The sequence below is a fragment of the Primulina eburnea genome, chromosome 15 (assembly GCF_022965805.1).
Source record: "Primulina eburnea isolate SZY01 chromosome 15, ASM2296580v1, whole genome shotgun sequence".
Classification (NCBI taxonomy): domain Eukaryota; kingdom Viridiplantae; phylum Streptophyta; class Magnoliopsida; order Lamiales; family Gesneriaceae; genus Primulina; species Primulina eburnea.
Genome location: NC_133115.1, coordinates 32376832 through 32392694, shown reverse-complemented (window position 1 = coordinate 32392694; position 15863 = coordinate 32376832). Strand labels below are relative to the sequence as shown.

Sequence of the window (15863 nt, the reverse complement as noted above, 5' to 3'; positions counted from 1 at the left end):
ACATAATATTAGTTTACACCATATATTACAATCCTATCACAATCATTTTCTTTATCATTTACATACTAATCATTAGTTTATCCTATCTTCCAACCAAACGTAGCCTTAACGAAAGATGGCATATACAAATTGTTTCATTCAAATAATTAAATTAAACAAGCACCAGCAGCTTCAACAACCCCTCCCGAATAAAAAATAAATAGTACAAGCACTAGCCATGTTTACCTAAACCATCGCACAAACTAGTGTACAATGAATGTATTAGTAACAAAAACAATGAATAATCAGGATTTGTGGGTGGGAGGGGACCGATTATGATACTTCATATATGCAGATACATAAATTGCTGAACAGGTTTCATTGTTTCAATGCCTGAATCATACTTCGATACTTTTTTTGGGGTAGTGGTTATCCTGAACAATTGAGGGTAAAGGTCAAAGCAGTCCACCAGCATTGCAACATAAAATATGTCATCAGTCCAATGTAACAAAGATTGACAAATGATTCTAACCTTAATGCATACATATATATAATGGACATCATTGTTCTTTCCAAATAGAGTTTCTCCCTTAGTATCTAACGGAATTGGAACAATCAGATCCTTGTTCTGATCATCTGAACTGTTTCCAGATTCAAGTTTCTCTGCATGCAATTAAATGAACGTTCCATGAACAGACTTACGAATATAATCATTTGGAGAACGGGAGCAGGCTCACAGAATTCAGATAAATTTTGAAGCTAATAAAATAACCAAGACCACAATAAAAGTTCAGCAAACCTATAGTGTGGAGTTTAATTGCCCAGGAGCATGAATTTCTCAACAATGAAAGTCGATATACAGGTGAACCATATGTAATCTGTCAATCATGTAAACCTCAGTGAGGGATGGACGCAAAGCACAAATACGCTTTAAATACAAAAAATCTGATGTTGTTCAATTGCACTAGGCGGGTTTGTTGCCCAAAGCCCCTAAATACTCATCCTTTTTAATAACAAAAGAAACAACCTACCAGATAAATAAAATATGATTAAATAAGTATAAGGACGATTACATTACCAGGATATATGCTCCTTTCTCCTTGAGAACCCTATAATTATGACCAACCACTTTGACTTATGGAAGAAAGTGAGAAGAAACAGTAACAAGCAAACTAGAAAAAATGTTCATAATACCTGTAGACTTCTTCGAGCATCCTACTGGCATTTTGCCGTGAGTTTTGACCACACTACAGGGGCAGAAAAATCAATATAACGATCAGGTTATTAAGATACTGTTGGAAATCATGGATATCGTGATATTTTGTGCTCGTGAGTCAAGATCTTTCAGATTGTCTAGATATCTTAGATTGATATTGTGTAAGTTCGAGGTTTTGTTTTCGTGATTTGTGTTGTGTTCAGGAAATTTTAAGTCCGTTCTTTAGCCCTGCAAATGCATAAATACCCAAATACATTGTTGGAAAAAACAGGGAAAATATTACCTAATCTCTCACAGATACATAAAATGTGACATGTATTACTCACCAAGAGAGAGTCCAGTGTTCCTGGAAGAATATTAAAAAGTATCAGCAACTGTTGTCGAGTGTATTGTTTCAGAAACCGGCAGAAACCGGCAGATATAATAGAAGTACCTTTATCAACCACAGCGTCAAAGGAATTTTCATTAATTGAACTCATATCTCGGACATCCATTATCATATCTGCTCAGACATTAAGGAAATTGTGCCTGAACTATGTGCTTTATACATCAAGAATAGTATATGTCTGACAGCAGTATGATTATTTCTTATTACTTATAATATTTAGGGTGAAAATTCTAATTGATACATTTTTATTCATGTAACGAATGATACATTTCAGCTTTGGATGATTGGAATACTTCTCTTTCATGGCTTCAATCACCACAGAGGATGAATCAATGTTGACAACCTCTTGGTATCCATCATCAACCATGCTTTCACTAAAGGCTGCAGAAGGAAACCATCATAATCAGATAACAAATTTTAACCACGAATCACAAAGAACTATTGTGTTGCTAATTTTGCGTACTTTTTCATTTGAACACAAATTAATGACTTCAATGGTAAAGGCATAGTTTGTTCCATGGCATTATAAAAGATGGGTCGTGGCGTTTCCTATGTAATGTGGTAGTCTGACATACTGGCTAGACTTTATTACCAAGTGATACATGGCATATCATAGCAAAGCACATGCTTCAACTTATGCAATTTTAGCTGTTAAATGATGTCACCTCCAATGTAACGCATAATTAAGATTAAAGGAGCTTGTCAAGATAAAATTTGGACATAACCACGCCAATTCTTCTAAAGGAAATAATATTCAATACTAGATCCATGCGTGCCAGAATTTGAGAATCCGAAACATCTATTTCCCCGAGCTCAAGCATGGGCAGTAAATTAGTTAATGCAACTCGAGATTTGCTCTCTTAGGACTAGCTCTTGCAAAGATCGAGGGGATCACAGGCAAATAAGCAACATCATCACACTTATCAATTAAAAGAAACGAAGAAGTTCCAGGGTTGATAACACAGATGCCATATTTGGATGCACTTGAGATATACATCAAAAGATTCGACTCAAAAACGAGTATATACCAGTGATCTGAAGCAACTTCGATGGAAAATTTAGACTTCGTTTACAATTCCAAAAAGATGAGGGAAAACATATCGTTCACAAGTATAACCAAGATAATATGACATCAGCTCCCATAACAAATTGTTCACACGAAAAAACAATTGAGCATTCACTCAAAAGAAACAACTATTAAAGATATAAAATGGGGGAAATACCGGAATTTCCACAGCCAACGACGAGAACGCGGTGGGGACGGGGAATGTAGAGGCGGATGAGAGGAGCGAGGGACGGGTAATTTTGGTACCAATCGAAGGGGGTGGAATCCTGTGCATATCGATTATCCCAGTACCATGACTCGCCGTAAGCCTGCGTATCACCGCCGACGGTAGCCGGAACGCGGTCCGCCGTCATTCAAGATTAATTTCCTGCGCCGCTGCCGGTCAGAGATGTGTTTCCGGGAAATATAAGAAAATTCAGAGGGTAAGTTATTAGCAGCACCGAAAAGGAGGAAAAATGTCGGGAAATTTAGGGAAAAGGATTCGAAGGTGACTTATTTAAAAAAATTCTACAAATCCATTTACATAAATATCTTTTTATTTAAGTTTAAATATATCATTAATTTAATTTTATAACATTAAATTCATTCATCTCATTCAGTCGATTCTAAACTAGGTTTCTTTTCTACCGACCATTTTTCATTTCCTTTCCGACGACGATTCTCAACGCAAATGGCTTTTCCCTTCCCGGCAATTCTTGGCACAGATTTTTTCAATATAAGCGAACTCAATTCGACAAATGATTCACAAAAAAAAGATAATATTAACGTTTATTTTGATTTATTGCTTATGTTTCTTCGACTCACTTGAAGAAAAAAGGGCCGACCCTTGTGCTTGGGTCGACTCAATGTTTTTTGGTCGACCCAAACATTTCTTAACTTTATGCAATTTTTGGTGTTATTTTGAAACCAACACTCATAATATTTGATGTCAGAATTATTTCAGAAAACTTTGATTACACATAAATCGCTGAAAATTTTAATCTACCCAATATTCTGCTTGGATCGACCAAAATAACATGTTGGGTAGATCAAATTTTGGTCTACCTACATTTTGCTTGGGTCGACTTTTTGGTCTACCCAAAATAGCTTGGTGTACCAAGCATGTAAGGTCGACCCAAGCAAAACATTTTCCTTGGGTGGACCAAGCTATTTTGTTCTACTCAACATGATTGGTCAGACTCAAGCAAAATGTTTAGTAGACCAAATCGACTAAGCTTGGGTCGATGTAGTGCTTGTTTTTGTATCTGAGTTCAGTGTTTGATAATCATTGGACATTGTATTGATCTTTTAATTATTTGACATTGTATTGATATTTTTAATTTCGATTTAAGTATTTATGGTGGAATTTTGTTGTCGGTCAGTTTTTGGGTCGACCCTGGTGATTTTTGGGTCGACTATGTTGCTTTTGGGTCGACCATGTTGATCCATGTTAATCTTTGGGTCGACCTTGTTGATCTCTGGGTCGATCCATGTTGATTTTGGGTCCATCAATGTTGTTTTTGGGTCGACCTTTTTCCGTAACACGTGAATCCATATATCTGACAAATATCATCGGTAATTACTTAATTTTGACAGATAATTAAACAATTTTGACCAATGTTGCATGTTTTTAATATATGGATCACATAATTTCACAAATATGTTTTATAATGTTACATGTTATGACATATGAGTCACAATCACAACTATGTTACATGTGTTTTGACATATGAGCCTCAATTTCACAATTATGTTATATGTTTTAACATATAACATAATTTCACAAATTTCACAATTATGTTATATGTTTTAACATATGAATCACAATCTCATAATTATGTTACATGTTGTTTGAACATATGAATCACAATTTCACAATTATGTTACATGTTTTAATATAAAAATCACAATTTCACAACCAACTATGTTACATGTTGTTCTAATATGTGAATCAAAATTTCACAACTATGTTACATGTTTTCACATATTAATCACACTACATGTAACATTGGTGAAATTGTGACTCATATGTAACAATACATGTAACATAGATGAAACTGTGACTCATATGTCATAACATGTAACATTATAAAGCATACTTTTAAAATTATGTGTTTTATATGTTAAAAACAAGCAACATTGGTCAAAATTGTTTAATTATCCGTCAAAATTAAGTAATTATTGGTCATATTTGTCAAATATATGGATTCATGTATTAGAAAAAATATCGACTAAAAAATAATCTTGGTCGACATATTTGATTCATGTTGCTTTGCTTTTGGGTCGACCCAAAGATATATCCTACAAAAATTAAGAGAATGAGAGTAGACAAAAATTAATAAAAATAAAAAAATAAATATGGCAAACCAAGTAATTATGGTGGACCAAAAAAAATTTCTTCTCGGTCACCCAATATTATGTTGGTCGACCGAGAAGAATTTGACCAGTAATACTTGGTTAACCAACTTAAATTTGGTCGACCAATTTTTTGGGTGGACTCCTACTTTTTCTCAAAGTAGATTTTGGGTCAACTAAATTGGTATCACGATTTGGGGAAGAAAGAGTAGATGACTCGTAAATTTTAATTTGAGGAAGATATGTGTCGATCGAGAAGAAAGAGAAGAGAAGAATTAATTAAATCAAAGAGTTTAACTGCAGTTAATGTAATAATCAAAAGTCAACTCCTTGTTTTTTAAAAAAATCAGAGTCTTTGTTTTTTAAATGTTTTCTGTCTCACTCATACTTTTTAAATTATCCCGAAAAATTTCTTGTAATATTTATTTTGTCAATTCATTATCATATAAGGTTTGTGAAAAAAATTATTACTGAATGAATTTTGTGCAAAAAATAATATTATATTTTATTTAATTTAATTTTTAAAAAATATTATTTTTATTTCAAAAATAATTTTTTTATTTGAATATATGAATTTAATCGACTAATCTAACATATATATATATATATATATATATATATATAATTTTATAATTTTATATTATTAAGTGTGAGAACTTTAGAGTAATTACTTTAGGACACTAAAATATTTAATTTTATAATTATCATTCTTATCCTACTAAAACCTCCTCAAGTTACTCCATATTTTACATAGAAAAAAATCTAAACAAATATTCTTTTTTAAATCGAACAACTCTTCTAAATTGATAATAATTTTGTCTTAATTGTTTAATATTATTTGATCACATTAAAAATAGTAATAACACATGTAATACGTTTGTTTATTTTATTAGTATATAATAAGAATCATCTCACAAGAGATCTAAAAATAAATTTTTTATACTAAATATGTTGCGATGTGATAATTGATCAATTGTTTATGTATTGCGGACGTTACTTAAATGTTGCATTGATTTATTTTACTATTTGAATTTGATCCAATTGTTTTTTACATATAATTTTTTTCATTTAATACAATTTTTGTTGATATTTCAGAATTTTAATACGATATTTTGTAAAAATATAATTATCATAATAAAAAATTAGGCATATTTTATTATTTTTTTATATTTAATAACAAAAAAATGCCATTTGAATCTAATTGTTAATATGTTTTGCCAATATTGAATAACAAAACAAATAATATGGAAAATTTTATTTTTATCTATGTTTGATGCAACAATTCTTGGGGAAGTTATTGAAAAATCCCCAATCAAAAAATTTCTTTGGCTTCACTCCCTGCCCACAAAATTGTGGTACTATGTCATACAAAATGTGGTACACTTCATATGGAAATGTGGTACACTTCATGTGGAAATGTGGTACTAAAAAAGTACCTAGGGACTGAACACAAAAAAAAATGGCGGCTGGGGACTGAACCCAAATTTCCCGACAATTCTTTGTCACTCGATTATTCCGGTTCCGACATTTTCGCGAAATGTTTCTATTTTCTAATTTAATTTAATTGGAAAGAGAAGTGTTCCAATTTAGTGAAACAAATCTCATATCCGACCCCACCAATGAAAAAATTAATTTTTATACGAAAATATTATTTTTCACTTTATTATGAATCAAGTCGAACCATTTCACAATATAAATTTGTGAGGAGTAGGTCTCTCGTGAGACCTACTCACTAAACTTATTCTCTATGTGTTCAGTTTGTCGATATTCTTTAATCGTTTTTATTGCTAGTTTGATTTAAATGATAATTACATTGAGTTATATATATATATATATATATATATATATATATATATATATATATATATATATATATATATAGCTAAACATTTATTTCATCAAATTTATTGTGAAATGATCTTACGAATCAATTTTGTGAGATGACTATTCCTATTTAAGTTATTATAAAAAATTATTTGTTATATCAAAAATATTATTTTTTATTATAAATATAGACATGCTTAACTTATCACAAATAAAGATCTGTGAAATTTTATCATAAAAACCTGTTTATCAATTAATTACTTACACTAGTCAAACTTCCATTATAAATAATCTGAGTCAAAATTTGAATTATAATAATTTAAGGCATTGAGATCCCTGGTCATGGATTTTCACAGTTGATATATGCAAATTAAATATCCGATTTAGATAGCATAAAAAAATACATATATCCAATTGATTTATTTGTTTTTGTTGTCGGTATGTGAAGCATCCAATTATTAACAGAAATAATAATAATAATAATAATAATAATAATATATGAAATCGGAAAACATCAGTGGCGCGAGAGCCGTCGGTGTCCGCATTCAACAACCTGTTGCTGGGTTGTCACTTTTAGACGCTTTTCATGTATTTTCTGAAAAATCGCTATTTAGATTTAATTCAATTCTAAATATTAGATTAAGATGAGAATTGTTCAAATCTATATATATAAATCTCAATTAATTAATCTAGTTGATGTAAGACATTAACACGTATTGGAAAGAGAATAGTTGGACAATAACCAATCCGGGTAGTCACGAAGAAGCAAATTTTGCGGGTTGTTCTATATCTCACGAAGAAAGATTAAAGAGTGTTACACGAAAAAATCTTCCAACGTCCATGTTAATTGTCTCACATCGGTTGGATAAACAACCTGTGAGTTGTATATATGGTCTTGGACAATCCTTCCCCTTGAGCTAACTTTTGGAGTTGAGTTAAGTCCAAATTCTAATCTTAACAGTCCAAGTCATAGATTGCCCAATCAAGTAATAAAACAAGATATGACTAAATGTAAATAAGAACTTTGCTTCGGACAACAAATTACCCCAAATCACAATTAAAGAGTCAAAATCAACTTGAGAATTCAAATGATGGTCGCATGGACGGTTTATTTCGTCTTCCTTGTAATCTGTAGAATCTTAAATTATATTTTGAATATATCTCTTATGAGAGAGTCTCGTATATTTTAATTCATAAAACGAATCAATTCTGCTGATATTTATAATAAAAAAATTAATATTTTTTCATTGTGACCCAAATAAAATTATATTTCACAAAATTGACATGTAAAACCGTCTCACATGAGTTTTTATTTTATATTTTTATGTTCATTCTCGAGGATATCATTTAGTTTGTCATACATGAATGTAATCACTTTTGATTGATTGGTTTTTAGAATAACTAAAATTTTAAAAATGTAATAAAGTAATTGATTTATAACCATGTAAACAAAAGTATGTTATGACATTTAAATTAAATTATTTATTCCCTTATTCCAAAGAAATTTACACTTACACTAATTCTTTGATTTGTAAAATTGTTTAGTTGGTTTAGGACATATCTCTTTCACGGAGACATTGGGGATTTGAATTCCCTCAAGGTAAGATATTATGAAAGGAAGTTGATCATGAATTACCAATAAGCTTCAAATTGATTTTTCTTGGGTCGATACCCGAGTGGTTGACGGGGACGGACTGTAAATTCGTTTGCAATATGTTGAAAGAAAACAAAATTGTTTAGTTATATAATTGAAAAATTATTATTTATTAAATTATTATTTATCATATAATAATAAATATAGAATATATTTTTTTTAATTTAACACATTTTGGAAATATATTTTTTTAAAGTGATTTTTAATTTGTATATAAAAAAGAACCGAGTAAGCGAGCTGTATCCACCTCAGCCTCCATGAATCTACACTGAGATTCCATCCAAAGGGGACGCTGTTTGGTCTCTATATATTTGTCCAATCTCCGCCTGCCTTCTTCGCACCGCTTTCCTCTCTTCTCTACGTCTCTTCCGTTTTTTCGCTTCCCGTTTCAACCCTAGGTATGATTTTCTCTCTTTGTATTTCTAATTGTCAATATAATTTTTCTTGGTTTTTCTTTCATTTGCGGATAATGGAGACATGTTGAGTGCTATAGATCTCGTGTTTTCTTGGAAAATGCCATCTTTTTCTCTCTTTTGGTATTTGTGGTTTTTTGGGATGTTGGGTTTTGATGGGTTGTCAACTCTTGAAAAATCTTAGTATTTGTGATGCTGTTTGAAAAGGCAATTTGTGATGCTATAATAATAATAATAAAAAAAAAGGTAGTAATCCAGATCTACGAGTTTCTTGAGTAAATCTAAGGTTCAATGGAGTGTGAGTGATGATCTCGAGTAGAAATACTTTAACAGAATCTGCATTTATATTTTTTTTTCTGCAAATTTGCTTCGATTATTATATCAGTCGTGTGGTGAGCCAAATTGTTTAATTTGTATGCATGTTCTGTAGATGAGAGAGATGGAGACTTTTTTGTTCACATCGGAGTCGGTGAATGAGGGACACCCTGACAAGCTCTGCGACCAGATCTCCGATGCGGTTCTTGATGCCTGCCTTGCCGAGGATCCCGAGAGCAAAGTTGCTTGTGAGACTTGCACCAAGACTAATATGGTCATGGTGTTTGGTGAGATCACCACCAAGGCTGATGTTGACTACGAGAAAATAGTCCGTGACACTTGCCGTGCCATTGGATTTGTATCGGATGATGTGGGTTTGGATGCGGACAACTGCAAGGTTCTTGTTAACATCGAGCAGCAGAGTCCTGATATTGCTCAAGGTGTCCATGGTCATCTTACCAAGCGACCTGAGGAGATTGGTGCTGGTGATCAGGGCCATATGTTTGGCTATGCCACGGATGAGACCCCTGAATTGATGCCCCTTAGCCACGTTCTTGCGACCAAACTTGGCGCTCGTCTTACTGAGGTTCGAAAGGATGGTACTTGCCCATGGTTGAGGCCTGATGGTAAAACCCAAGTGACAGTCGAGTACTACAACGAGAATGGTGCCATGGTTCCTATTCGTGTCCACACCGTCCTGATCTCGACTCAGCATGACGAGACCGTGACCAACGATGAGATCGCTGCCGACCTGAAGGAGCATGTCATCAAGCCTGTCATTCCCGAAAAATACCTGGACGAGAAGACCATCTTCCACCTCAACCCTTCTGGCCGTTTCGTCATCGGTGGCCCCCACGGTGATGCTGGTCTCACAGGTCGCAAGATCATCATCGACACTTATGGAGGGTGGGGAGCTCACGGAGGCGGTGCTTTTTCTGGAAAGGACCCGACTAAGGTCGACAGGAGTGGTGCATATATCGTTAGGCAAGCTGCCAAGAGCATTGTCGCGGGGGGGCTTGCTAGGAGGTGCATAGTTCAGGTTTCTTATGCCATTGGTGTGCCAGAACCCTTGTCGGTGTTCGTAGACACCTACGGAACAGGAAAGATCCCTGATAAAGAAATTCTCGATATTGTTAAGGAGAACTTTGATTTCAGGCCTGGCATGATTTCTATCAACCTGGATCTGAAGAGGGGTTCCGGTAATAGATTCTTGAAGACTGCTGCTTATGGCCATTTTGGTAGAGATGACCCCGATTTCACTTGGGAAGTGGTGAAGCCTCTCAAGCACGACAAGGCTCAAGCTTAAAGAATTGGAACAACCAGCATGGAACACTCTTACCTTTCAAGAATTTTGGTTTCATTTTTTATTTGATTCACTCTTCGTGTTATACTTTTTATAGACGTGTACGTCGTCGCCTATGATTAATGTTTAGAGTTGCCTACTTTTAATGAGAACTTGGATTGTATTTTTTGTAGTTGGAAATAGGAGCTTGAATACGAGGAAAACTTGCTTCGCATATTCATAAAAAGAGTCGTTTACATTGAAGATCAATTTGCTCTTTTAACAGGGGATCGTCAATTGCAAGTGGGATGTTCGATTACAAAATCGCTTTCACAGGCTTGCCAATAAAATTTCCTAACCAATATAAACTGAAAATGAAATAACACAATGTTTATGTCCATATACATCAATAGACCCCTAAATAATGAAATATGCCGACACTTGGTCTTCGATCAAAGAGATCCGAAACCCAACTTAATCCAAGGTAATATTGCTCACGCTCCCATGAACTCGGTCCATCTTCATGAAAAAATTATGATGACTTCAGCTTTCCTAAAACCTTTCAGTGCATATAACAAAATTTGTGTCGCGTCGTCGAGTTAAAGTGCAACTATGAGTATATGAAATACTTACCATTAATTTGAGGTTCACACATCTTTCAGTGGAGCAGAGTGTGAGGTATGCTTCTGCTTCTTGGATAGATGGTCGGTGGTCCAGTGCAACTAAGAGGTAGATGAATACTTACCATTAATGTGAGGCTCACACATCTTTCACTGGAGCAGAATGTGAGGTATGCTTCTGCTTCTTGGATAGAAAGTCGGTGGTCCTTCAACCGGCTCCATGTCGGCAACCCTGATAAAAGGAATTGCAGAGACAGTGAATTATGATTTACTGTCAATTCATCATATCTCATACATACGCCAAAACTTTTCCACCATAAATATAAGGAAGTATAAAAAGGGCTTTTGAATCAAAGTGCCACCAACTCGACAAGCATCCCGAAATTTGTTAGTGGCATCGTCAAACATTAGCGTAACATGTACACGTAAATAAGCTGTAATAGTCCCCCCTAGGTAGAAGTGAATGTTTTAATTGGTTAATTACAAGGCTTGACTACAATGACTCTAATTGAACTCTATGAAGCAGACGATTTATCAGTCATTTTAAATTGGCAGACAGTAGCTTTTACCACTCCACATAGTTATTTAGTGGATTTGTAGCTGTTTTGACAATTGCCACTTCCTGGTTTTTCTATTTGATGAGTACAAATAATGGACATGAATAAGCATTTATTTTCAGAAGTCAGAACAAATAAACCAACGCAAATTTGTATCGGAGACGAAGTTCAGTAGGTTTAATACTTGTGTCATGTCGAAGTCTAAGTTCCAGGTCTGAATATAGAGCCAGAGATACAGTGGATATGAATTGATAAGGAGAAGACCATTTTCTGAGAATTGGACAGGCTGCTTCAAAATCACGTATCAAATCCATGTGTTAAGGTGCACTAAAAGAGTTGGAAAATACCTCCACATTACAATGTAAGGCCATTGTTCTTGACAAAATAATTGCTAGTAGGAAGAATGAATTAAGTCTAGTCTCGGAAAAAGGATTAAGGGATCTATTTTATATGAAGTGAATTCAAGTAGAACAATTCAATTTCACCCCCTACAAAGAAATACAAACCTAATAAACAGAACCAAGTACAGAAATGTCAAAACAATCATTTTAAGAAGCAAAAGGAGAAAAGAAGTAAACCTGGGTACATCAAACCGCGTGATCGTTCCTAGGACTTCAGGTGAAGTTTAAGTCACTTAATAGGGAGTTGTCTTCGGTTAGAGTTTCTTATCCATGGTGGAGATCAAGGGTTTCACGAATTCGTATGAAACAGAGTATTGATAATGCATCTCTATTCAAACTTATGTTATATCTAATACTTAAAGGAGTCCAAAAAGAGACCAAGCGATAGCCCAGCCTTCCAGTAATTGAATATGATGATTAAGTTCTTTATGTTGTCCACAAAATTTAGAGAATACTTATACATAAGAGCCCCAATCCCCTCCACAAGAGCCATGGCCAAAGCAGCAGACAGCACATCCCAGTCTCCTGTTTGTCCAATCGCAGTGGCAAAAGCAGTTGCGCAATAGAATCCCACCAAGAAAGAGAATAGTTTGACGGGAAGGTTTCTCCTCAACTCCTTTAATCTAGTAATCAACATAACTCGAACAGTTTGGATAGCCCTGATAAGCCGAGTTCCACCACGTGAGTCATTTGCAGAAGAAGAAGAATTTAGCCTACTGCCATCGGTTGCACTTCTAAGAGACCATGTCATCCTTCTACATGATTGTATGTAACCAAGTTTCAGCTCATGCAATGTATAAAGCATGCCAAATTCATTTGGGGAAAAACAGAATATTGGAGAATAAATATCATCAAACTGCTTTTTTATGTAGCTAGACATGATTCTTTAAGTAGTAAACAAAAAACCATATAAAACAGCACGGTCTAAAGACCCACTTGAATTTGTCGACCGTAAAAGATTGACCCTTGGCAACGGAAAACGTCAGCAGAAAGGGCGTGGGCGTCGATTTGCCAAAGGAAAAAGCAACAAGCAACCTTGACTTGGAAATTTTAACACTCGGGAGTCTGAAACCAGTCAAATTGAGAGACGATGGCATGTTCTTGGATCAAACCATAGAGGAACCCGGAGACTGCAATCCAGATGGTCAATAAAATAAAAGCAATATAATCGAATTCCTCCATAAAATACAGGGTTCGGAACGAAAAATCAAATTACCAAATCATGAAAATAGAAGATACTACACTCACATTATTAGAAAATAATAGAAGCCCGGATGAAAATTCGTCGAGAAACTCAGTCCCTTCTCAAATCTTGACGCCATGATAACGCCTCCATGAACATCAGATCAAAAAACACAATTATGTTATACTTTAACTGCTAAAAATGATGGGCAGAATTGGAGCAAGTTTTCCATTGAAGAGGAGTAAACGAATGTAAGGTTTGAGAAATGAGGTCTGATATTCACCGGAGACGAATGGTGTTAACTTAAACCCAAACCAAAACACCAATAATTTGAATTAGGTTAGGAGCAAAAACTTAGGTTGACACGGTTTTATGGGTCGTATTTTGTTGGATTGATATTTTATTTATTGTGAATATTGTGAATATCGGTTACAGATAAAAATAGCCATATCGTCTAACAAAAATCTATTTTAGAATGGTATGATTTTTTATTTTTTATTTTTTGGTTTTTTAACGAGGGGACAGGGACCGCAATTGGTCATTATTTGATTGGTAAACATTGAGAAATGTGGATGTTAATAATATATGAATATTTTTATTTATAAAAGAAAAAAAAATAGACAAACAAATAAGATTAAAGATTTTAGTATTAGCAATTTTTTTAAAAAAGAATGAGAATAAAAGAAGTAGAAATTATATGGAATGGAAATTGATGAATTTTTATGTTAGTGGGAAGTTAAATTGTTACTAGATTAAAATTTGAAAGAAGTTATTTTGTTAATGTTTTTGTCCATAAATTGTTAGTTAACAATGTTTTTATATGAAATTCGATGATATAACTATTTCGGACCAAAACAGTTTCTATAACATGCTAAAGCTTTATAATATAGTAAAGATTACAAATATTTTTTTTGAACAATTATTTTTTCTCTTAAAGACATTCATCATCTTTTTCAAAATAATTTTTATCAATGACAAATAAAACCTTAGACAAAAATTTGAGAGAGAGAAAAAATATTTCATCATAAATAACATAGAACTTTGATGTATAATTTTTTGTTGTTTTTTTTTAAAAAAATGTTGTACAAAAAATAAAGGAAACTTCAAAAAAATCCTCAAAGCCTATTTTAATTTAGGCAAAAATTTATGTGAGACGGTCACACGGGTCGTATTTTATGAGACAGATCTCTTATTTGGGTCATCCATGAAAAAAATATTACTTTTTATGATAAGAGTATTACTTTTTATTGTGAATATTTGTAGGATTAATCCGTAGATAAAGATTCGTACGACCGTCTCACAAAAGACCTACTTTTTAATTTATACATGAGTTTGAAAGTAGGGGTGGGAAAAAATACCGAAATACTGAAGTACCGAAAAAAATACCGAACTTACCGAAAAAATCGGTTCGGTACAGAATTTTTTTTCCCGGTATTTCGGTATATACCGAAAATAATTTATTATTATTATTTTTAAAAAAATTTAAGTTCGGTATACCAACATTTTTTCGGTATTCCGAACTTAATTTTCGGTGTCGGTATGGTATCGGTATGAACTTTTTTCATACCGAATGTGTGGTATATCGAATTTCCGATATTGGTATAAAAAATTTCCATACCGATATTTACGGTATGATATATGGTACGATAGTTCGGTACGATATACCGTATCGTACCCACCCTTATTTGAAAGTACTTTTTTTTAGTACATACTGTCAAGCATTGTTTAGTTTGGACTCCCCAATCCTTTCAAAAATACTAAAATAACCTTCTTCGTGACTTTTGAAATCCCCAAAATACCAATGTTATTATATTATTTATTAATTCATTTTCTTAGTATATTTATAAAATATAATTTCTTGAACTTTAAGAGTTAAACAATGTGATCTCAAAGTGGTTAAATTTTTTTGTGTATACTCCATTCAATCAAATCTTGATAGCAATTTTTTCAAAAAGTAAATTTCTCCATAACAACCAATATAAAGATTAGCTTTGGGAGAAATAATTTAATATGTTGATTAAGTTGATAATTTTCTACATCTTTTAAAAAACAATTTACTTGAATGGGGAGAGAGCATGAGAAGACGTTTTCTTGGCCGATGGTAAAATCCAGAGTTATCAAAATATGTCAGGCTCGTCTGATTGACCTGTTGCTTATTGCCAAATAGGAGATTTGAGTTAACAATTTCTTCTAGCTCATCCAAATGGCGGGTCGGCCCACCCCACAAATGGTAAATTGGGGTGGATTGCTGATCAATCTGTCTCAACACGTCAAATATAACTAAAAATTGATGGATTTTCGTCGCGTCCTGTCAAATAAACGGGTTGGGTTCCGTCCAAATGGCAGGTCAGTCTGTCTCGCTACGCTAAATGACGGGTTATGATCGTCCCGTCCTATGACTCGTTTTGACAACTTTAGTAAAATCTATAAAATTATTGAAAAAATGGTAACTTGGAGTCGATGAAAGAGAAATTGAATATGAAAAAGGAAAAAAAATAGAAATTCACGTGTAAGCCGCATTTGTGTATTTAAATAGCCCATGAATTGATATATTATATATAAATCAAATCGAGGAGTTTGAAACAAAACAAAGGCCAAAGCCCTGAATGAAACTTGAACAAAATTACTGGA

The 15863-nt window shown here is 33.5% G+C and overlaps 3 protein-coding genes across 12 annotated transcripts; 1 reads left to right on the top strand and 2 right to left on the bottom strand.

The window, feature by feature from the left end:
• Positions 1 to 23: 23 nt before the first annotated feature.
• On the bottom strand, positions 24 to 3125 carry LOC140815031 (uncharacterized). The gene is made up of 9 exons (XM_073174135.1): positions 2807 to 3125; positions 1851 to 1964; positions 1629 to 1697; positions 1522 to 1541; positions 1174 to 1226; positions 1058 to 1088; positions 779 to 857; positions 512 to 642; positions 24 to 413 (listed from the first exon to the last, which is right to left on the bottom strand). The coding sequence occupies exons 1-9, from the start codon at positions 3000 to 3002 to the stop codon at positions 378 to 380; spliced, it is 729 nt and encodes a 242-aa protein (XP_073030236.1). The 5' UTR covers positions 3003 to 3125; the 3' UTR covers positions 24 to 377.
• A 5580-nt stretch (positions 3126 to 8705) lies between these two features.
• Positions 8706 to 10660, top strand: LOC140815289 (S-adenosylmethionine synthase 2). Of its 2 annotated transcripts, none has more exons than XM_073174415.1 (2): positions 8706 to 8859; positions 9305 to 10660. In XM_073174415.1, exon 2 carries the CDS (start codon positions 9305 to 9307, stop codon positions 10493 to 10495), a length of 1191 nt encoding a protein of 396 aa, XP_073030516.1. In that variant the 5' UTR covers positions 8706 to 8859; the 3' UTR covers positions 10496 to 10660. The 2 variants fall into 2 exon arrangements, with proteins under 2 accessions (XP_073030516.1, XP_073030515.1); XM_073174414.1 differs by lacking the exon at positions 8706 to 8859 and adding an exon at positions 8879 to 9120.
• LOC140815290 (uncharacterized protein ycf20) lies at positions 10352 to 13578 on the bottom strand. Of its 9 annotated transcripts, none has more exons than XR_012114326.1 (4): positions 13298 to 13576; positions 12986 to 13179; positions 11101 to 12804; positions 10352 to 11018 (listed from the first exon to the last, which is right to left on the bottom strand). XR_012114326.1 is itself a non-coding variant. In XM_073174418.1 (3 exons), the coding sequence occupies exons 2-3, from the start codon at positions 13144 to 13146 to the stop codon at positions 12399 to 12401; spliced, it is 564 nt and encodes a 187-aa protein (XP_073030519.1). In that variant the 5' UTR covers positions 13147 to 13179; positions 13298 to 13578; the 3' UTR covers positions 10352 to 12398. The 9 variants fall into 9 exon arrangements, 3 of the variants coding, with proteins under 3 accessions (XP_073030519.1, XP_073030518.1, XP_073030517.1); XR_012114325.1 differs by having other exon boundaries at positions 10352 to 10990; XR_012114327.1 differs by having other exon boundaries at positions 10352 to 11030; positions 11105 to 12804.
• Positions 13579 to 15863: the final 2285 nt, after the last annotated feature.

Bases quoted from the DNA above. Each gene is read 5' to 3' on its own strand.
- LOC140815031 (XM_073174135.1), bottom strand. From the start codon at position 3,002: ATGACGGCGGACCGCGTTCCGGCTACCGTCGGCGGTGATACGCAGGCT. The intron at 1,542-1,628 runs GTACTTCTATTA...ATATTCTTCCAG, and splicing joins TGACGCTGTGGTTGATAAAG to GAACACTGGACTCTCTCTTG. The intron at 643-778 runs GTTTGCTGAACT...AATTGCATGCAG, and splicing joins AATTAAACTCCACACTATAG to AGAAACTTGAATCTGGAAAC.
- LOC140815289 (XM_073174414.1), top strand. From the start codon at position 9,067: ATGCTGTTTGAAAAGGCAATTTGTGATGCTATAATAATAATAATAAAA. The intron at 9,121-9,304 runs GTAGTAATCCAG...CATGTTCTGTAG, and splicing joins TAATAATAATAAAAAAAAAG to ATGAGAGAGATGGAGACTTT.
- LOC140815290 (XM_073174417.1), bottom strand. From the start codon at position 13,146: ATGCCATCGTCTCTCAATTTGACTGGTTTCAGACTCCCGAGTGTTAAA. The intron at 12,805-12,985 runs GTGGGTCTTTAG...ACAATCATGTAG, and splicing joins TTTACGGTCGACAAATTCAA to AAGGATGACATGGTCTCTTA.